General features: G+C 41.5%; 1 protein-coding gene across 2 annotated transcripts in view; it reads left to right on the forward strand.

Moving 5' to 3' along the window:
* Positions 1 to 4: 4 nt before the first annotated feature.
* The window catches only part of ASB15 (ankyrin repeat and SOCS box containing 15), a 38,158-nt gene continuing 21,362 nt past the window's right edge, over positions 5 to 16,800 (forward strand). The window contains exons 1-5 of one of the 2 annotated variants that reach the window (XM_043550385.1): positions 5 to 1,871; positions 2,570 to 2,675; positions 3,655 to 3,749; positions 4,533 to 4,654; positions 12,846 to 12,981. In XM_043550385.1, coding sequence (XP_043406320.1) covers positions 4,645 to 4,654; positions 12,846 to 12,981 — 146 coding nt within the window. In that variant the 5' untranslated portion in view covers positions 5 to 1,871; positions 2,570 to 2,675; positions 3,655 to 3,749; positions 4,533 to 4,644. Of the gene's footprint in view, positions 2,676 to 3,654; positions 3,750 to 4,532; positions 4,655 to 12,845; positions 12,982 to 16,800 lie in introns of both variants that reach the window. The other variant, XM_043550381.1, reaches the window with a different exon arrangement.

Genomic DNA, 16,800 nt, shown 5'->3' on the forward strand with positions numbered 1-16,800 from the left:
CTGCGAATGGAGGATTGGGGAGCATGGGGAATGCGCATGCTCTCGGCGCAAAGAGTCAGTAACAAAATGAACTTGAGCGACCTGCGCTCAGCGGCCGGGGCCATGAGTGGCCTGTACAGCGCTGCGCCTGTGTCTGGCGCCCTCTGGCGGATGGAGGGAGAGTCACAGCGGCAGGAGGGCTGACCGGCCGCCGCGAAATGACGCTATCTAGGTGTCATGAAGCGAGAATGGCGCCTGCTGGGGGCTCTGGAGCGAGCCAGCTTGTGTCAGCCCGGGACGGGCCGTGTGACGGGGGAATCGCGGCCCCCTCCTCCCTGGACATGCCGCGTGATGGGAATCTCAGCCCCCACCACTACGGACACGCCCACAGGCCCGTGAACACACTGAATGCATCCGATGAAGTGAGCTGTAGCTCCCGAAAGCTTATGCTCAGATAAATTGGTTAGTCTCTAAGGTGGCCACAAGTACCTCCTTTTCTTTGTGCGAATACGGACTAACACGGCTGCTACTCTGAAACCTGCAGGGCAGGGGGTCTCCACTTGCCCCATCGCCAGCGGCGTGCCAGTGACACTGATAATCCCCGTGCCAGCGAGAGACAAGCGATGATGTGGTTCTGTAAGCGGCCGTCCGCTGTGTCCCTGCCACCAGTCACTGGGGCCCTACGGAAGTGCATCTAGTACTGTGTTTCCAGGGCTGTCAGCAGCGGACGCTCAATGGAGGGCTCTTCCCTTGGGATACTCCTTGACGTGTGCCACTGGAGTCTGTCCATAATTTATATAACATACTTTTGGTGATTTTCAAGACTCACCCTTTGTAACACTGAAACAAACATGGAAAATTATGGAACCTCCTAGAATGCAATACGTAAGTTTTGGTGAACACCAGAACTGCCTTCCAAGCTAGGGTAACCATATGTCCCAATTTTATAGGGACAGTCCCGATTTGGGGTCTTTTCTTATGTAGCTCCTATTACCCCCCACCCCCGTCCCAATTTTTCACATTTGCTGTCTGATCACCCTATTCCAAGCGCTCTCTGTTGTGATGACTGAATATGTCGGGCCAGTTCTTGGTCCCAGTGAAGTCAAAGAGAGTTTTTCCACTGACTTCAGTGAGATCCGAGCCAAGCTCTTAGGACCTGATCCAAAAAGCCTTTGCAACCAATGGGTGGTTTTCTTTACTTGGATAAGGCATTGAGGGTGGTAGGGTTGTGTGTTTATGGCAGGTGCATTCTCTGTGCAGGATGGGACATTAATAACATTTTATGTCTCTGAAAAGTGTTTTATATGTTTTTTGGAAGCACTTAGTGATACCTACAGTTTGATAGTTATCATATTAGCTAATGAATCAAAGCATTATTTACATACATTTGGAATACATCAAAATGCACTGCTGAGAACATGGAAAAGAATTGTTTAAGATTTGAGGTCCAGAATGACACTGCAGGGATCCCTGCTTCAATTATTTTGATGTAAATAGTGTTGGTAACAAGTTCAAATCAGTTATTTCTGGATTAGATATCTTAATACTGGGCCCAAAACAGCCTCCATAGATCTGAAAACGATCCTATATGGGTATTTTTGTGCAGGACTGAGCTATGCCACTATAAATTTCTTTACTAAGGACAGACGAAGACAAACCGCTAACTTTGCTTCCTCACTTAACTAACTCACTACTCACTTCATCCATTCATTATGCATCACTCTATTTTTCATAGTATATCTGAATATAATTTTGCAGTGCTGCCCAACTACATGAAAGTTGGCCTAGCTTCTACATGGGAGCTGTTTCGTTTAAGAAACTTCAACATGGAAACACTGGGAATGTCTCATGTTTTAGCTGCTTCTATGAACTTCTCTATAATGCTACTGTAGGTAAGGTGGAAATTCATATGTTCGGCCACATTCCTGACTTTCTGACTCATTTTGTGCAATAGTCATCCAGTATTAACGGAACAAATTGATAGTTACATTACAGGACTGTAAATACATAAAGTCTAGCAAGTGAGTAAAGTACCTGCAATAATCATCTACCAGTACTTTAAAAAGCCTCTAGATTACTCTATGATTTATCTGTTGTCTCAATAATGAGTTATCTGTGTTGACTATCCTGACTGTCTTATACATTTTCAATGCACAATAAATTAACAGCATCATAAGGAGGCCTGAGCAATAGCCTTTCCTGTTGTGAATTGACCCAAGATGTAAATTCTTACAAACTACCTCAATTTATCCATATTTGCCAATGCAGGACTCTGGCTGAGATTCTGATCTCACTTATACTGGTATTACATCCAACGTAATTAAATTAACTTTAATGAAATTACTGCTGATTTAAACCACTGTGAAATCAGACTCAGACCCCAGGTGTGTACATAAACTGCAAAACCGGGTGTAGTTTTTCAATTTAAAGAGAAAAAAAGTCTGCATTATCCTTGTATTATGCATATGTACTAGTGCTGGTCATGGGGTTATGGTTATGTGACAAGAAGGGAATTAGTGGATTCAGGGGTCAGCAACAATAAGAACATTTCTGTGTTCTCAAATGAGAAATTTTTTCCCCTTACTATCAGCTTGTTCTAAGCCCACTGTAGGGAAGGTTCTCTGCACTAGTCCTGTCCATCATACCGAATGGTGTCTCTGGAACCTCACCACACTTGGTCAAGTAACATGGGCAAGGTATGTCACTGTGAACAAAATTTATTATTATTAATTTATGTATATTGCAGTAGTGCCCGGAGTCCCTGTTTAGAATGGGAACCCCATTGTTCTTTATACCGTACAAACACATATGAAAATGGGGCAATGGAGCTCTGACAATTTGTCTCACCCTCATTTTACAATCTAATAAAATTCATTTGATCAGAGTGGTTAAAGGAAAGGCAGAGATACGGGAAGCTTATGGTCCTTAGCCTGTGGTCTAATCTGGGATGAGTTTAGTTTAGTCACTTGTGCCTCAATAACTATAGCTGGATACATGGATAATAAAATAACCAGGATTTAACTCAATCTGCATCTGAGCTGTGTTTTTGTAGGTAAATAAATTAAGGGGAGAAAAAATCCAGTTTGCCACTCACCCTGTGGCTGTGGTTTAACTTGCTAGATACTAATATCCTTGATGGCATTACTCAGAGCTTCTTGGTCAGACTTGTGAGCATTGGCTATGATGCTGTGTCTCCAGCTTCTGTTTTAAAATGGAAATTATTAAAAGACTAGGATTGGCTATCATGGAATCTGTAAATCTTGGCGTCACATCAGGCTCACCATGTCTACAAAAGTTTTTATAAGTGAGAGATTGGGAGCTATTTTGTGACACATAGCGATGTGACAAGATCTGTCACTGTAGAAGACTAAATATTTGTACAACAGCTAAACCTTTCTTGGTTTTATTTCTTTTTAACTATATGTATATATGTTAGTAAATTTTGTTAATACAGCTAGTGAGTCTAAGTTGGCAGATCATTTATTTTCTTAACAAGAGCTGTTTGAACCAATCAAGGCACAGATAATCTTATTATACCAGTCAGACCTCATGTTACTTTTGATGAGATTCTAGAGAAGTCGTGCATAATACTTTCCTGTGGGGTGGAGTCTGCTTATGTTACAGTTGTACGAGGTCAGACCTTAATTTAACTCCCAACTGCGTATTTAATTTTAGAAAAAGCACAAGACACACCACCGTGCAGGGTACTATTCCTGTCTGTTCAAAATACAGGCCCCAGAGTAACAATGACAAGATGATGGATTGAAAAGGTGAGAATATGATATGTTTTATCTGTATCTTGCCAATTAGCCTAATGGTGAAGTAGATTAAAACTGTGAATAATGTGTAACAGAGTGAATCCAGTTTTAAACTGCTATTAATTCCTGTATTGCTGTGAATAACCTCTTCAGGCTGGGATACCTAAAGGCCTTCCAGTTATAGAGAACAAAGTTAGGACTGCTTAGTTTATTTCAAAAATATGAAATCAGATTAGTACGTCTCGTTCGCATGCACTAAACATCTGCCTGATATGCTTAATAGTAATAAATCCTTGACACATCTGTTTCTAAGCAAAGACTCAATTTCCATGATTTGTGAGTATTTCAAATCTTTTGGACTGAAAGAGAGTGGCTTAAAGTGGAACAAATTCTTTTCTATGAAAAATGATCCTTCCGGTTTAGAATGCATAAAAGCTCAAAAATTTAAAAATCTACAGTAATCAGTAGTTTCTTGGGAACTTGTTTTTTCAGAGTAAAATAAAACAAAACAATTCGGTCTATTAAAAAAATCTGGAAAATATTCTTGATCTTATGAGACCACTGTGTCCGTGCCTGAACAGTAGAATTTTCTAGAAAAAGCAACAACTGTCTCATCTAGCAATGAGCTTGGTCTGAAAAATGGAGAACAAATTGTTCATGGGTGAAGGAAAGGGAATTTGCCACTGCATCTTTTAACGGCCTCTTTGCTACTTTATGTACAAGTGTATCAGACAAAATATGCTTTTCGTGTGGCCTAATGTACCAGTGTTCTGCCATATTCCATTGTGATCCTAGTGCAACGTTCACATTTCATCAGATCGTCATCACCTCAACACAGCATCGGACCAGCAGTGATATAGCAAGTCAAGTACCCAAAGCATTATAAACCTCCATCAATGTCCACCACATGCACTTTGGTGAGTTATTTACTTTATCGTACTTGTTCTACCATGGTCACAGCTTCTTAACCACTGTATAGCTTTTTTCCCTTTTATTATTATCATCGTAATCTCATACAGGATAAGTGGTAATGTTTAGAAAGACACTCTGGAGAAAATATATACCAAAACCACCACTTACCTGACCCCACATTGGCTGAGTCTGTGCTCCAGCAGAGTTTTGTGGTGACTGTGACCTAGTGAATTCTGAGAAATCACAGCAGAAGAGGAGTCTATTGTCCAAGCAGGTATTGACCTTGTGGGTCTAGAAAGAAAAAAATTATAGTTTTATAATAATTTTAAGTGCCCGCTTAGCTTTTCTTTTAGTGCTGAGGTGGGGTTGGGCATGCATCATATTTTTCTGAAGTGAATGGAATTTATGGTATGTTTTATTAAATTATTTGTAGTTCTACAATGTGTGAAGATCCTGATCTGCCAGGTAGTGAATGGTCTCAGTTCCCTTTGGAGTTAATGGGACTTGAGAGTACTCAGTACCTTGCGGGATTGAGCCCTACATGAACATCTACCCTACGTACATTGTACTAAACCACTGATAGGGGCCCTGTTCAGGGCACTTGCTATCTATGTGGCTGATCCAAAGCCCACTGACGTCAATGGGAGTTTTTCCATTAACTTCAGTGTGCTTTGATTCAGGCTCTAAAGGTATAAGGGAATAGAAATGGTCAGGAATTTTTTGACCAAATGTTTTTTGTGAGAAAATGCCAATTAATCAAAACAAACTTTTCAAGGTAATGTTTCAGTTTTGACAAAACTGGGTGGTCCAGGATGGAATTTCTGTACGTGTAAGGGGGGGAGGAAGAGAGACCGAGAGACCCTCTCCACCAGCATCACCACCACAAGAACAGCCAATAGCCAAGGTCACTCACCTGGGGCGTAGGAAACCCAGGTTCAAGTCCTTGTTCCAAATTAAGCAGAGTAGTGGGTATAAGAGCCTGTTCATACAGATTTGATATAGCTAGATTGCTTCATAGGCAGGTGGATATTCAGAAGTTTCCTGAAGGAGAAGGGAGGGCACTTGACATACATTAAGCCTATCCATCCATGGTGGAGTCTAGTCAAAGTGTAGGGAAAAGTGTGAAGGAAGGCACAACGTTTTATATTACAGCCTAGTGTACATATAGCACCACTGAACTGTTCTCACTGGAAGCCAGAACTGATGAATACCATTCATTTTCTCATATTAAAGCTATAGAAACACCAGTGCTAAATAACTACATGCTTCATTGTGAAAATTCCAAGTGAACTTGCTCTAAAAACTTCTCACTTTTTAGCTGTGTGTGTAGTGGGGATAAGTTAGAGTTGTGTGTTTTGGGATATACTCTATAAATTACTGGTTCAGTACTTTTAAAGACTCCCTACCCCCATGCTTGCAAGGTACAGCTGTTCTTTACATAACAGTGTACATTTATTGGTTTCTTTGTATCTAGTTAACACATTTCAATGAGGCAAAAAGGGATTTTTGTAGATGCCATTGAAAGTATAGAAGTAAATGTAAAGATGAGGAGGAAAAATAAACCCAGGAGAGAACTTCAAATCAAGGATTCTCTTATATGCCAGCCAAGTGTACTTCCAACAGGATGGGATGAAAGGCAGAAGTTCAGTCTTAACTTTGGAATATTCTTGCTTTTGTGGATTTAAGTCAGGCTGCCAACTTTTAATGCTATTTGAAAAATTTTTATGTGATTTAATCTATAATGCATTTACCTTGAGGTGCTCATCCACATATTGACATATTTAATGGATTCCTTAATAAGAGCCTGGGGAAGAGATTTGGAAAATACACTGTCAGTCACTTTACCTTTGTAGGATTGAAAAATCCTTTGGTAGTATCCTCTTTTGAAGTTCAACATTGAATTTCTTCCTCTTTTGCCTAACAAAAGCCTGGACAATGTCAGAAAAAATATTTGTCTACCTTTTCTTTTGTGCGGGATCAAACACCAAAGGCTTTGATAAACCTTTTTGCATTATGAGGAGTTTCACAACTTCTCTGGAATTCTTCTGTTATTACAGTATGGAAGTGTTTATATTGCATTAGATCCTTCCAAGAATCTTGGTCAAAATCCTCGATCTTTACAGTCATCCTTGTTTGCACAGGGAGTGAGCCTAGGACTTCAGGATTTGACTGCTTGAACAGAAATGTTACAAACAGTACCTTTTGCTCCTGGTTAAGCCTGTGCAATGGGTGTGAAGGGTCTTGGAACATGATTCTGTACCCTGATGACCAGTTCATCAGATATTCAGCTGGTGTGTGAAATCTTTTTTGAATAACTATGTTGAAGCCTGGCTGTGAGACACAAAAGCAGGGGGAGGAGACTCCATTAGAATATTCCTGTCTATTATGAGCTACATAAAGTCCTGCTGAGCAGAAAAAAAAAGATTTATGTGTCCGCAAAAAGCTATTTTTTATTTTTGGAAGTTATTGCTGTCAGAGCTGGCAGTCAAAGCAAAAGATGTGTATGTTTACCTTTAAAGGCAATGGGGCTGTGGTGGTGTTTTCACGTTGCCTTCAGAGAGCCCACCCTCATGGGTGACAGTGCTGGCCAAGAGCCTTATGTCTGAGCATTGGGAGAGGTGTGAATTCATGCTCTGTGCTAGCGTGATAGTATTGCAAAAGCCTGAAATTGGAGTCCTGTAATGATACTTTTAGCTTCTGAGTTATCTTGACTCTGTGCCATTATTGATCAGTTTTTGTTTTCTCGGGTCTATCACAATATGATAAATAGTAAAGGCATTTAGGTATGGGATTGTACCACTTGTGTATGATGTTTTAAAATCAATTTTTAGCTAAGTGCTACAGTGCAAAACATCCGGTTCACAGAAGTCAGGTTAGCACTTCATGTGTGAAGAACTGCTTTAAAAAGTGACCGACAAATCATTCTGACAAAATTCCAGCAGCATTAGCAATATGCTGGATGTCCCCCATGGCCATTCTAGGAGAGGTAGTCAACATAATGCTCATTTAATTCGATTGATTAATATTTGTGCAGCACTGACAAAAGTAGGCACTGTGAGAGTGCTAATTGGTAGGAGTGCTAGTTTAAGTTCCACAACCTCTACTCCCTCTCAGCTAGGTCCCACTAATATAAAGACCAAACGTGCCCTAAGCTGTTGATGTCACATCAGTCACAGAGACCTTTAGAGAGTTAGGTAGGTACATTTATTTGGTACAGTTTTATTTTGCAAAGTATTTAATATTTACATTTTGTTCCTTTTAAGATAAAATACCACATTTTAAACTTTGCAAAACTGCAGAATATAGTAAAAAGTGAATTTACCTGACTCCCTGCAGAAGGACAATTTTGCAGTTGTTATTTACTGACAAGATTTATTATTTGATTTGCTATCACTAGCAAAATGCATGCTAAAGGATCAGAGTGAGAGCTGAGCAGTGCCAGCACTAGACATAAGCAGACTAAGCAATTGCGTAAAAGCCCAAGCATCTCAAGGGGACCCCCTATTAATAATTAGTATGTGTTGTGGGGGAGGGGAGGGTCCAAAATATTCCTGCTGAGGGCCCCTAATGGGCTAGCACCAGCACTAAGCTGGAAAGCCAGGTAGGGTGAATTCAAACTTGTGACTATAGTTAAAAGGTGTGGTATATCCCATTATTAATCCACTGAGACAGCCGACTGCCCCCTCCCCCCCCCCCACCCCCAACACACACACTTTGGTAACAGTCACTAAGAGCCTAACCCTGAGTGGAGTTGAACACTGCACTGACTTGTGTAAAGGCATTGTGAATGTCTAGGCCCTCTCAGGACTGGAAAAGTAAGGGGAGCCCCAGATCTTCCACTTGCCCTGGGCAGGGGCCTGGGGTGCCCAAGAGCAGCCCCTGACCCATGTTCCTGCCCTCTGGGCTCCCTGGGCAGCTCTTATTACTGCCCGGCTCCTGCTTCTGGCCTGGTGAGGGGGAATCAGGAGGAAGAAGAGGAGCCTTATGGCAAGGGGCAGGTAAGGTCCACCTCTCCCCTCCCCACCCCTCCCACTGGGAAGAGGCTGGCACCGGCGCTGAGCCTGAGGCAGGTGCAGAGCAGCGCCACAAGGAACCTGGGACAAATGCTGTCCTGGAGTCATTCAGCCTGGTACTGGGACTTGTACTCTGCATTTTGGGACTGTCCTGCCCAATTTGAGACAAGTGGTCACCCTCCCCTCCCCCACAATGGTTTTGCTCACAGTTCCATAGCATGCAATGGAGGTGTGACCCAACCACTTTTAAGCAGTGGTCCCATATTAAATCAGTTTGGTGGCTGCCACAGTGTCACTCCTGCCACATGGTTACAATGCCACTCACTGAAATTTGCCCCAGCTGCCCCTCCTTACGGGGCAGCTGCACCAAATTTCATTGAGTGGGATAGTGGCCTGGCACACAGGGTCACAACATCATTGAAATGTGGCCTGGCCAACCCTCTGTCCAGATGGAAGGTCGGCCAAGTCAAATGGTGCCATCACCTGGCACACAGGGATTCAGCGAGATTGCTGTCGCCAAGAGCTAACCTCTTGCAGCACCAGCTCGTGCACTATGTGGGTAAAAGAGAGGGAAGGCTCCCCAGCTGAGGGAGATGTACCTTGTAAGAGGAAGGGCGATGAACGAGTGGGGACTGGAGTGGAGTCGCTACTGTGAGTGGGGGAGACCGAAAGGAGCATCCCCTCTTTTCCCCCAAGACAATCTGAATTGGGACCAGTGCATCTTGTGTCTATTAATGATACAAGATCATTCTGATGTTCTTCTGCACAATAGGGTCTTGTATAGTTCATAAATATTATATATTATGCACAAGAACTAAACAAACTGGTGCTTAAATTTAGTCAAATACTGTTACATGAATCATTGTGTCAAATTATTCACTATGAATAATTTATTGGAATGAATTTAGCCCCTTTTGTGTTTGTGAATTATTCACAAATTGGTCATTACTTTTACAATTTTTATTTGTTTTTGGCAATTGTTCATGAATAGCTAATTAAAACAAATTTTGGGTTATAGATATTCCTGATTTGGCCACACTGAGTGTTTGCTATTCACTATTCATGCAGTAGGACTGGCCATATAAGTCACACATTCCCTGATTGGATGACCTAAACTTTATAAACAGGAGTCTCTTTTTATTGTTCACAAATTTTCATGAATATTTATTTGTAACTGACAAATCTATTGAATGAGTAATAAAAAGAGCTTTTCTAAATGACATCCCATTTCAGATAGTGCTGGCAGGGTTTTCTTTCCGTCATTTTTGCAAATAAAAAATTACTTACCCAAATTTTCATGAATTAGCAGAAAAAAGTGCTTGTGATCACTAGTTTTTATTCTCAAGAATAGTCGCAAAATATTTATATAGATTTATTTGCCCATCTCTAATCATAGGGCCAAATTCTGATACCTTTGCTCACACAGAATAGTACTTTACTCCACAAGCAGTCCCATTTATTTAAATGCAGTACTCTTAGGGGTTGTCTACATGGCTAGCCAAGGTGCGAATCTACAGCTCACCAGCTTGCTGCACCATGAAATCCCATGTTACTGCTGGGGGAATTCTGCACCACTGCGTACATGCATAATTATGAGCTGCGCATATTTTAATTTTTTGCACAGAAAAAACCTTCTGCCGGTAAGTTGCTGCAGTTCTGCCTTTTGCCTTCCAGAGGGCACTGTGGCATTAGAACAGAGCAGCAGCTCCCAGCCAGCTAGGGAAGAGAAAGAGCCTGCCTACTTCACAGCGCCTGTCAGGCCAGGTCAGGAGACAGGGAATATGGGGAGAGAGACAGTGTGGGGCTGCTGGGGGATCAGACAGTGGCTCATAAGGGCTAGTGTGGGAGGACAGACTGGGGCAGGGGATGAATGAGAGTGGAGGCACAGGGCCACATGGGGACAGGGGAAGGGGTGCAGGGCCACATAAGGACAGGGAGATAGCTGAGTGGGGGCACAGAGATACATGGGGGAAGAGGGTGCAGGTGCCACATAGGGACAGAAGGGTGGCTGAGTGGGGAACAGAGACACAATGGGGAGGGGGGTGTAGGCCACATGGGAGGGAGAGTGGGTGTCTGAGTGGGAGTGGAATAACACGTGGACATGGATGCAAGAACACATGGGAGTGCAGGAACACGTGGGTATGGGGCAGATGTGTCTGACTGAATGGGAGAGGCTAGGGGTCAGCCAGGGTCTGCATGGGGGAAGCTTCCAAGCAATCTCTCCTAGCCCCACCCCAAAACCTGTTCCATACTTTTCCCACCCATACCCAACAACACTCCAAGTTCACACTTAGGCTCCTTCCCAGCTATAATTTCCCTCTCCCTCAGTCCTCCATTACCCCTGACTCCCCCAAGCCTTCGCACTTCTTCTGAGGGGTGCGGGAAATATGATTCTATATTGTAGTTAAATGAATTATTACTCAAGAGTTCTGTATAAATATGCCTAGTAAGGAATCTATTTGTCAAAAAAAAATTCCTAAATCTTTTTGTTGTCTGTATTGTAACAGACATATTTGCTGAACAGGTATTTTGAAATAAATGACCAAAATAATTGAAACTTGTGTGATTATATTGTGTTATTTTGTCAAAATATGCAGAATTTGAAAATGTGCACAGAATTTACAAATGTAGAATTATGTACAAAAAATAACTGAATTCAAAAATAAAACAATGTACAACTTTAGAGCCTATAACTCCACTCAGTCCTATTTCTTGTTCAGCCAATCGCTCAGACAAAGAAGTTTGTTTACATTTGCAGGAGATAATGCTGCCTGCTTGTTCACAATGTCACCTGAAAGTGAGAAAAGGCATTCTCATTGCACTGTTGTAGCCAGCATCGCAAGATATTTACATGCCAGATGTGCTAAAGATTCCTACGTCCCTTCATGCTTCAACTACTATTCCAGAAGACATGCATCCATGCTGATTATGGGTTCTGCTCGATAACAATTCAAAGCAGTGCGGACCGATGCATGTTCATTTTCATTATCTGAGTCATATGCCACCAGCAGAAGGTTGATTTTCTTTTTTGGTAGTTTGGGTTCTGTAGTTTCTGCATCGGAATGTTGCTCTTTCAAGACTTCTGAAAGCATGCTCTGCACCTCATCCTTCTCAGATTTGAGAAGGCACTTCCGATTCTTAAACCTTGGGTTGAGTGTTGTAGCTATCTTTAGAAATGTCACATTGGTACCTTCTTTGAGTTTTGTCAGATCTGCAGCAAAAGTGTTCTTAAAATGAACAACATGTGCTGAGTCATCATCTGAGACTACTGTAACATGAAATATATGGGAGAATGTGAATGAAATAGAACCAGAGACATACAATTTTCCCCAAGCAATTCAGTCACAAATTTAATTAAACACATTTTTTTTAAACGAGTGTCATCAGCATGGAAGCATGTCCTCTGGAGTGGTAGCCGAAGCATGAAGGGGCATATGAATGTTTAGCATATGTGGTATGTAAATACCTTGCAATGCCGGCTACAAAAGTCCCATGCAAATGCCTATTCTCACTTTCTGGTGACATTGTAAATAAGAAGTGGGCAGCATTATCTCCTGCAAATGTAAACAGACTTGTTTGTCTTAGTGATTGGCTGAACAAGAAGTAGTACTGAGCGGTCTTGTAGGCTCTGAAGTTCTGTATTGTTTTGTGTTTTGAGGTGCAGTTACCAAAGAAAAAAAAATCTACATTTGTAAGTTGCACTTTCACAATAAAGAGATTACACTACAGTACTTGTATGAGGTGAATTGAAAAATACTGTTTCTTTGTTTATCATTTTTACAGTGCAAATATTTGTAATAAAAATAATATAAAGTGAGCAGCGTACACTTTGTATTCTGTGTTGTAATTGAAATCAATATTTGAAAATGTAGAAAAACATCCAAATATTTAATACATTTGAATTCGTATTCTATTGTTTAAGAATGCGATTAACACTGTGATTAATTGCAATTAATTTTTTGAGTTAATCGCTTGAGTTAACTGCAATTAATTGACAGCCCTAATTTAAACTGAAAACAAAGGGGCTTAACTAAGATGTAGTAGTGTCTACATAGGATGTTACTGTGCTGCAAGCTGATGCACTCAAATTCTGGACTGCTACATAGTGACTTGCCATGAATAAAAGCCCTCAGAGTGAAGGATCATTCACCATGAATAAGAGTCGATTTTTTTTTCTTGACAGCAGCTCAACTTTCATATAAGATGATGGATGGAAATGAGGACTCTGTCGAAGACCATCTCACTGCTTATGCAATTCAGCTTAGTCTTCAAGAATCAATTGAAGCCAGTCAACCAACATCTTCCCATTACCATGAAAGGTACTTTAGTAAGTCAGAAAGCACATACATGTGATGAGAATATAACAAATTCTTTCAGTGTTCTGGACAGTTGAAATTAAATTTTTTTTTAATGTTATCCTAGCATTTTAATTTTAGTTTAGCTAGTTGTGTTTGTGTTTACAGCCAGGCACTCTATGAAGACATGACTGAATACAGCAAACCAAAATATAACTGTCTTCATTAGTTACATGCTAGTAAATAATCCTCTCTTTGAAGAAAATGGATGATGTACTCTCTGGGTATGTGTGACGGGTTGCCCCCACCCTCCGGGATGCCACCTGATGTACTGGGGTACCACTAAGCCCTCCTGTTCCATCCTGGGCTCCCTTACACTGTGCTGCTGAGTCAGGCCCTCAAGCAGCACACACAGAGGTAGGGACACACCCAGCTGCAGAAAGACACAGACACTGAAATAAGCACTGCATGGGTAGGCGTCAGCTAGGGAATTGTCCAGTACTCAAGTGCACACCCCCACTGAAGTGTAATTCCAAAACTGTATTGTCTTATGCTGCATAGAGGATAATACAGCGTAAGCTCATGAAATCCGCCCCCTCCCTCAATGCGGAGGAAGATCTACACAGCTTCCCCCCCTCCCACTCCCAGTTATGAATTCCACGAACTGGTTTTAGAGACAACAAAAACGAGTTTGTTGACCACAAAGGATAGATTTTAAGTGATTATAGGGGATAGCAAACAGATCAAGCAGATTACCCAGCAAATAAAACAAAAATGCAATATAAGCTTAAGATACTAAAAAAACTGGTTACAAGTAGTAGTTTCTCACCCTAAATGTTGTTTAGATAGATTGCAGAAGTTCTTGCGGCAAGCTGCTCTTGCTTGCAGCTTAAAACTCCAGGTATTTCTTTCACAGGACAGACACCTTCCCAGCCTGGGCTCAGTCCTTCTCCCTGCCCCTCCCTTTGTCTTTGTTTCTTAGATGTTCACAGCAGTCATCCTGGGCAGGGATTCAGTGAAGAACGAACACTGATTATGTCCGTCCCTTGCCTTAAATAGGTTTTACATATGGCGGGAATCCTTTGTTTTCCAGCGTGGTTCCCCCCATCCCACCCTGCAGTGGAAAAATACTGGTATTCTATCATGGAGTCCAGTACGATGGTAACATGATCACATGACCCTGCAGTGTTGAAGCAGCCATGATTCAAAGGCCGTTTGTAGCATCTCAGGAAGGTGGGAGATTAGCATCTTCAAAGACCTATATTTCTCCCTAATGGTCCATTGACTTGTCCCCAGCTAGCCAGCCAGACTGATTGCATTCTGTCTGGTGAGCATTCCCCGGTTGCAAATACTTTTGTAGTACAGATGTATAGTCAATATTCCTAACTTTAGATACAAAAATGATACATGCATACAAATAGGATAATCATATTCAGCAAATCATAACCTTTCCAATGATCTCATTCCTTATCTTGCACAAAACATATAGTTATGCTATAATCATATTATAACTATTTCTATGAAGAATATGTGGTGTAGGGTCACAGTATGTCTACACTGCAATGTAAGCCCAGGGTTAGTAGAACTTGAGTTAGCAGACCCTGAGTTTGTTAACCTAGTGCTTGAGCATCTACGCTCATTTGTAGCACCAGGTTAGGAATTGTTGAACCGTGGGTCCCAACCTGGGGCTCCAGTATCTACATTGCATTATGCAGGTCCAAGTCCGACCACCCATATCCCAGACTTCCTAATGCCCTCTCAAAATGTGACTGCTCTAGCCCTTTGTTTGTGGTGCAAGCATGGGAAAACTGTACTGTCCACCAAACTTGTCTGTCCAGAGGACAAAGTCAGTCAGCCGTGGGATTGTGGAATACTTGTGGCGGACTCCCAGAGCACAAGTCCCATAGTGTTGAGTCTACACTGCAAAACAATAGGTCTTGAACCCTGGGTGACTCAGGCCATATCTACACTTACCGGGGATTGAGGCTTCTGTGATCGATGCAGCCGGGTTCAATTTAGTGGGTCTAGTGAAGACCCGCTAAATCAACCACAGAGCGCTCTCCAGTTGACTCCACTACTCCACCGGACCGAGAGGAGTAAGGTAAATTGACGGGAGAGCATCTCTCGTTGACGCAGCACGGTGTAGACACTGCAGTAAGTTGACCTAAACTATGTTGACTCCAGCTACATTATTCACGTCACTTGGAGTAGCGTAACTTGTTTACTGACTTACCCCGGTAGACAAGGCCTAAGGCTCAGACCTTCCACCCCGCTGGGGTCCTGGGTCTGGGCCCGGATTAATGCAGTGTGTGTGTAGATGGAAGGGGTTTAGGCTTGAGCCTGAGTTCAGACCCTGGGATTACATTACAATGTACACATACCCTAAGTATTCTGTAGTTATAACCACATTTAAAAGGCTTTCTGGGGAGAATTCTGGCCAGCGTGCAGAAAATGGTGTAGCAGCCACACTGACATGTATATTCTGTAAAAGAAACTTTAGGTCTTGATGGAGCACAGATTTATGCATATGAGTAACTTTATAGGTGTGAGTAGTCCCATTGATTTCAGGGTTGTCTCCTTAATGTGCATTTGGAATCTAGAGCTAAGAAGCTCAATACAAAATACGTGTCTGTGTTGGCAGGAAGAAAAGGAAGAGCTCTGTGCAAGGACTATTGGCTGCAAAGGGAGAAAACCTCCCGTCACTGTAGTGAGTGTCTACTCTACACTGAAGCGCTATAATGCTGTAGCTGCACCACTGTAGTGGTTTAAGTGTAGACATAACCTAATTTTTCTCAATTTCCATCTCAGCTATCCCTTTATATTGAGCTGTAAATCAGTGAAACCCTTGGACTTTGGGTAAAAAGCATGAACGTAATGTGTAAATACAATGGTACCTGCTGATCTCTTTTCCAATAGGAAATCCCTAATAGAACATTCCTGCTGGCAATAAAAGGAACTAATCTTCACTGTCCGTAATGTCAATCTAAAATCCATCTTTTTTATACCTGTATATTTCCAATATCACTTATTTTCTTTTAAAACCCCCCCAGCATATTAGGAGTGTCTAGAATATAGTATATATATTTAGTTTTAGCAGTACAGTTTTATTTGTTTTTAAATTGTGAAAAACAAAATTATTGAGTTTTGCATTAAAGATATGGTTAGTATTTTTAAAATCATTAATATATATTAGCATAGATTGTTTTCTGTTTGAGCCAACTGCCCTCAGATATGACATGTAGATAGCATTTCTGTTGTAGATGTTGAATAAAATTTTCAAAAGCGCTTAAATGATTTAGGAGCCTACAGGTCCCATAGGCTTTCAATGAGACTTTGGTTTCTAAGTACGTACATCACTTTTGAAAACTGGTCTTCATTTTCTGAGTCACTAAGATGCTTTTGAAAATGTTACCTGTTAGCTACCTCTATTGATGAAACAAAACTTGGCTTTAATGGGAGTTGTATGGCAAAAACCGCAACATACGTTTCTGATCACTATAAATTGAAGGACTTTTTGTAAAATGCTGTACAGTATTTGAAAGTAAAGGCAAAGGCAGATAAGTGTTAATCGCCCAATTCAATTTATGACTTTGATCCTATAATGGGATCAATGGAACCCTGAGAAAGTAAGGGGCCACATGTGGTTCCTATTGCAAGATCAGAGCCTGTTTCTTCACTGAAGCTTGTCAAACAGTGCCACTGTCCATTTCCATCTATGATTTGGCTGATTCCTACTATTATACTGTTGTCATATTATCTCAGGGTCCTGGCAGCCACTGGCATTTTTACCACTGTGTCACACAGATCTGCTCTGAATAGGTTTTAAATGACATTGTTAAAAAT

This window comes from Chelonia mydas, chromosome 1 (assembly GCF_015237465.2).
Source record: "Chelonia mydas isolate rCheMyd1 chromosome 1, rCheMyd1.pri.v2, whole genome shotgun sequence".
Taxonomy (NCBI): domain Eukaryota; kingdom Metazoa; phylum Chordata; order Testudines; family Cheloniidae; genus Chelonia; species Chelonia mydas.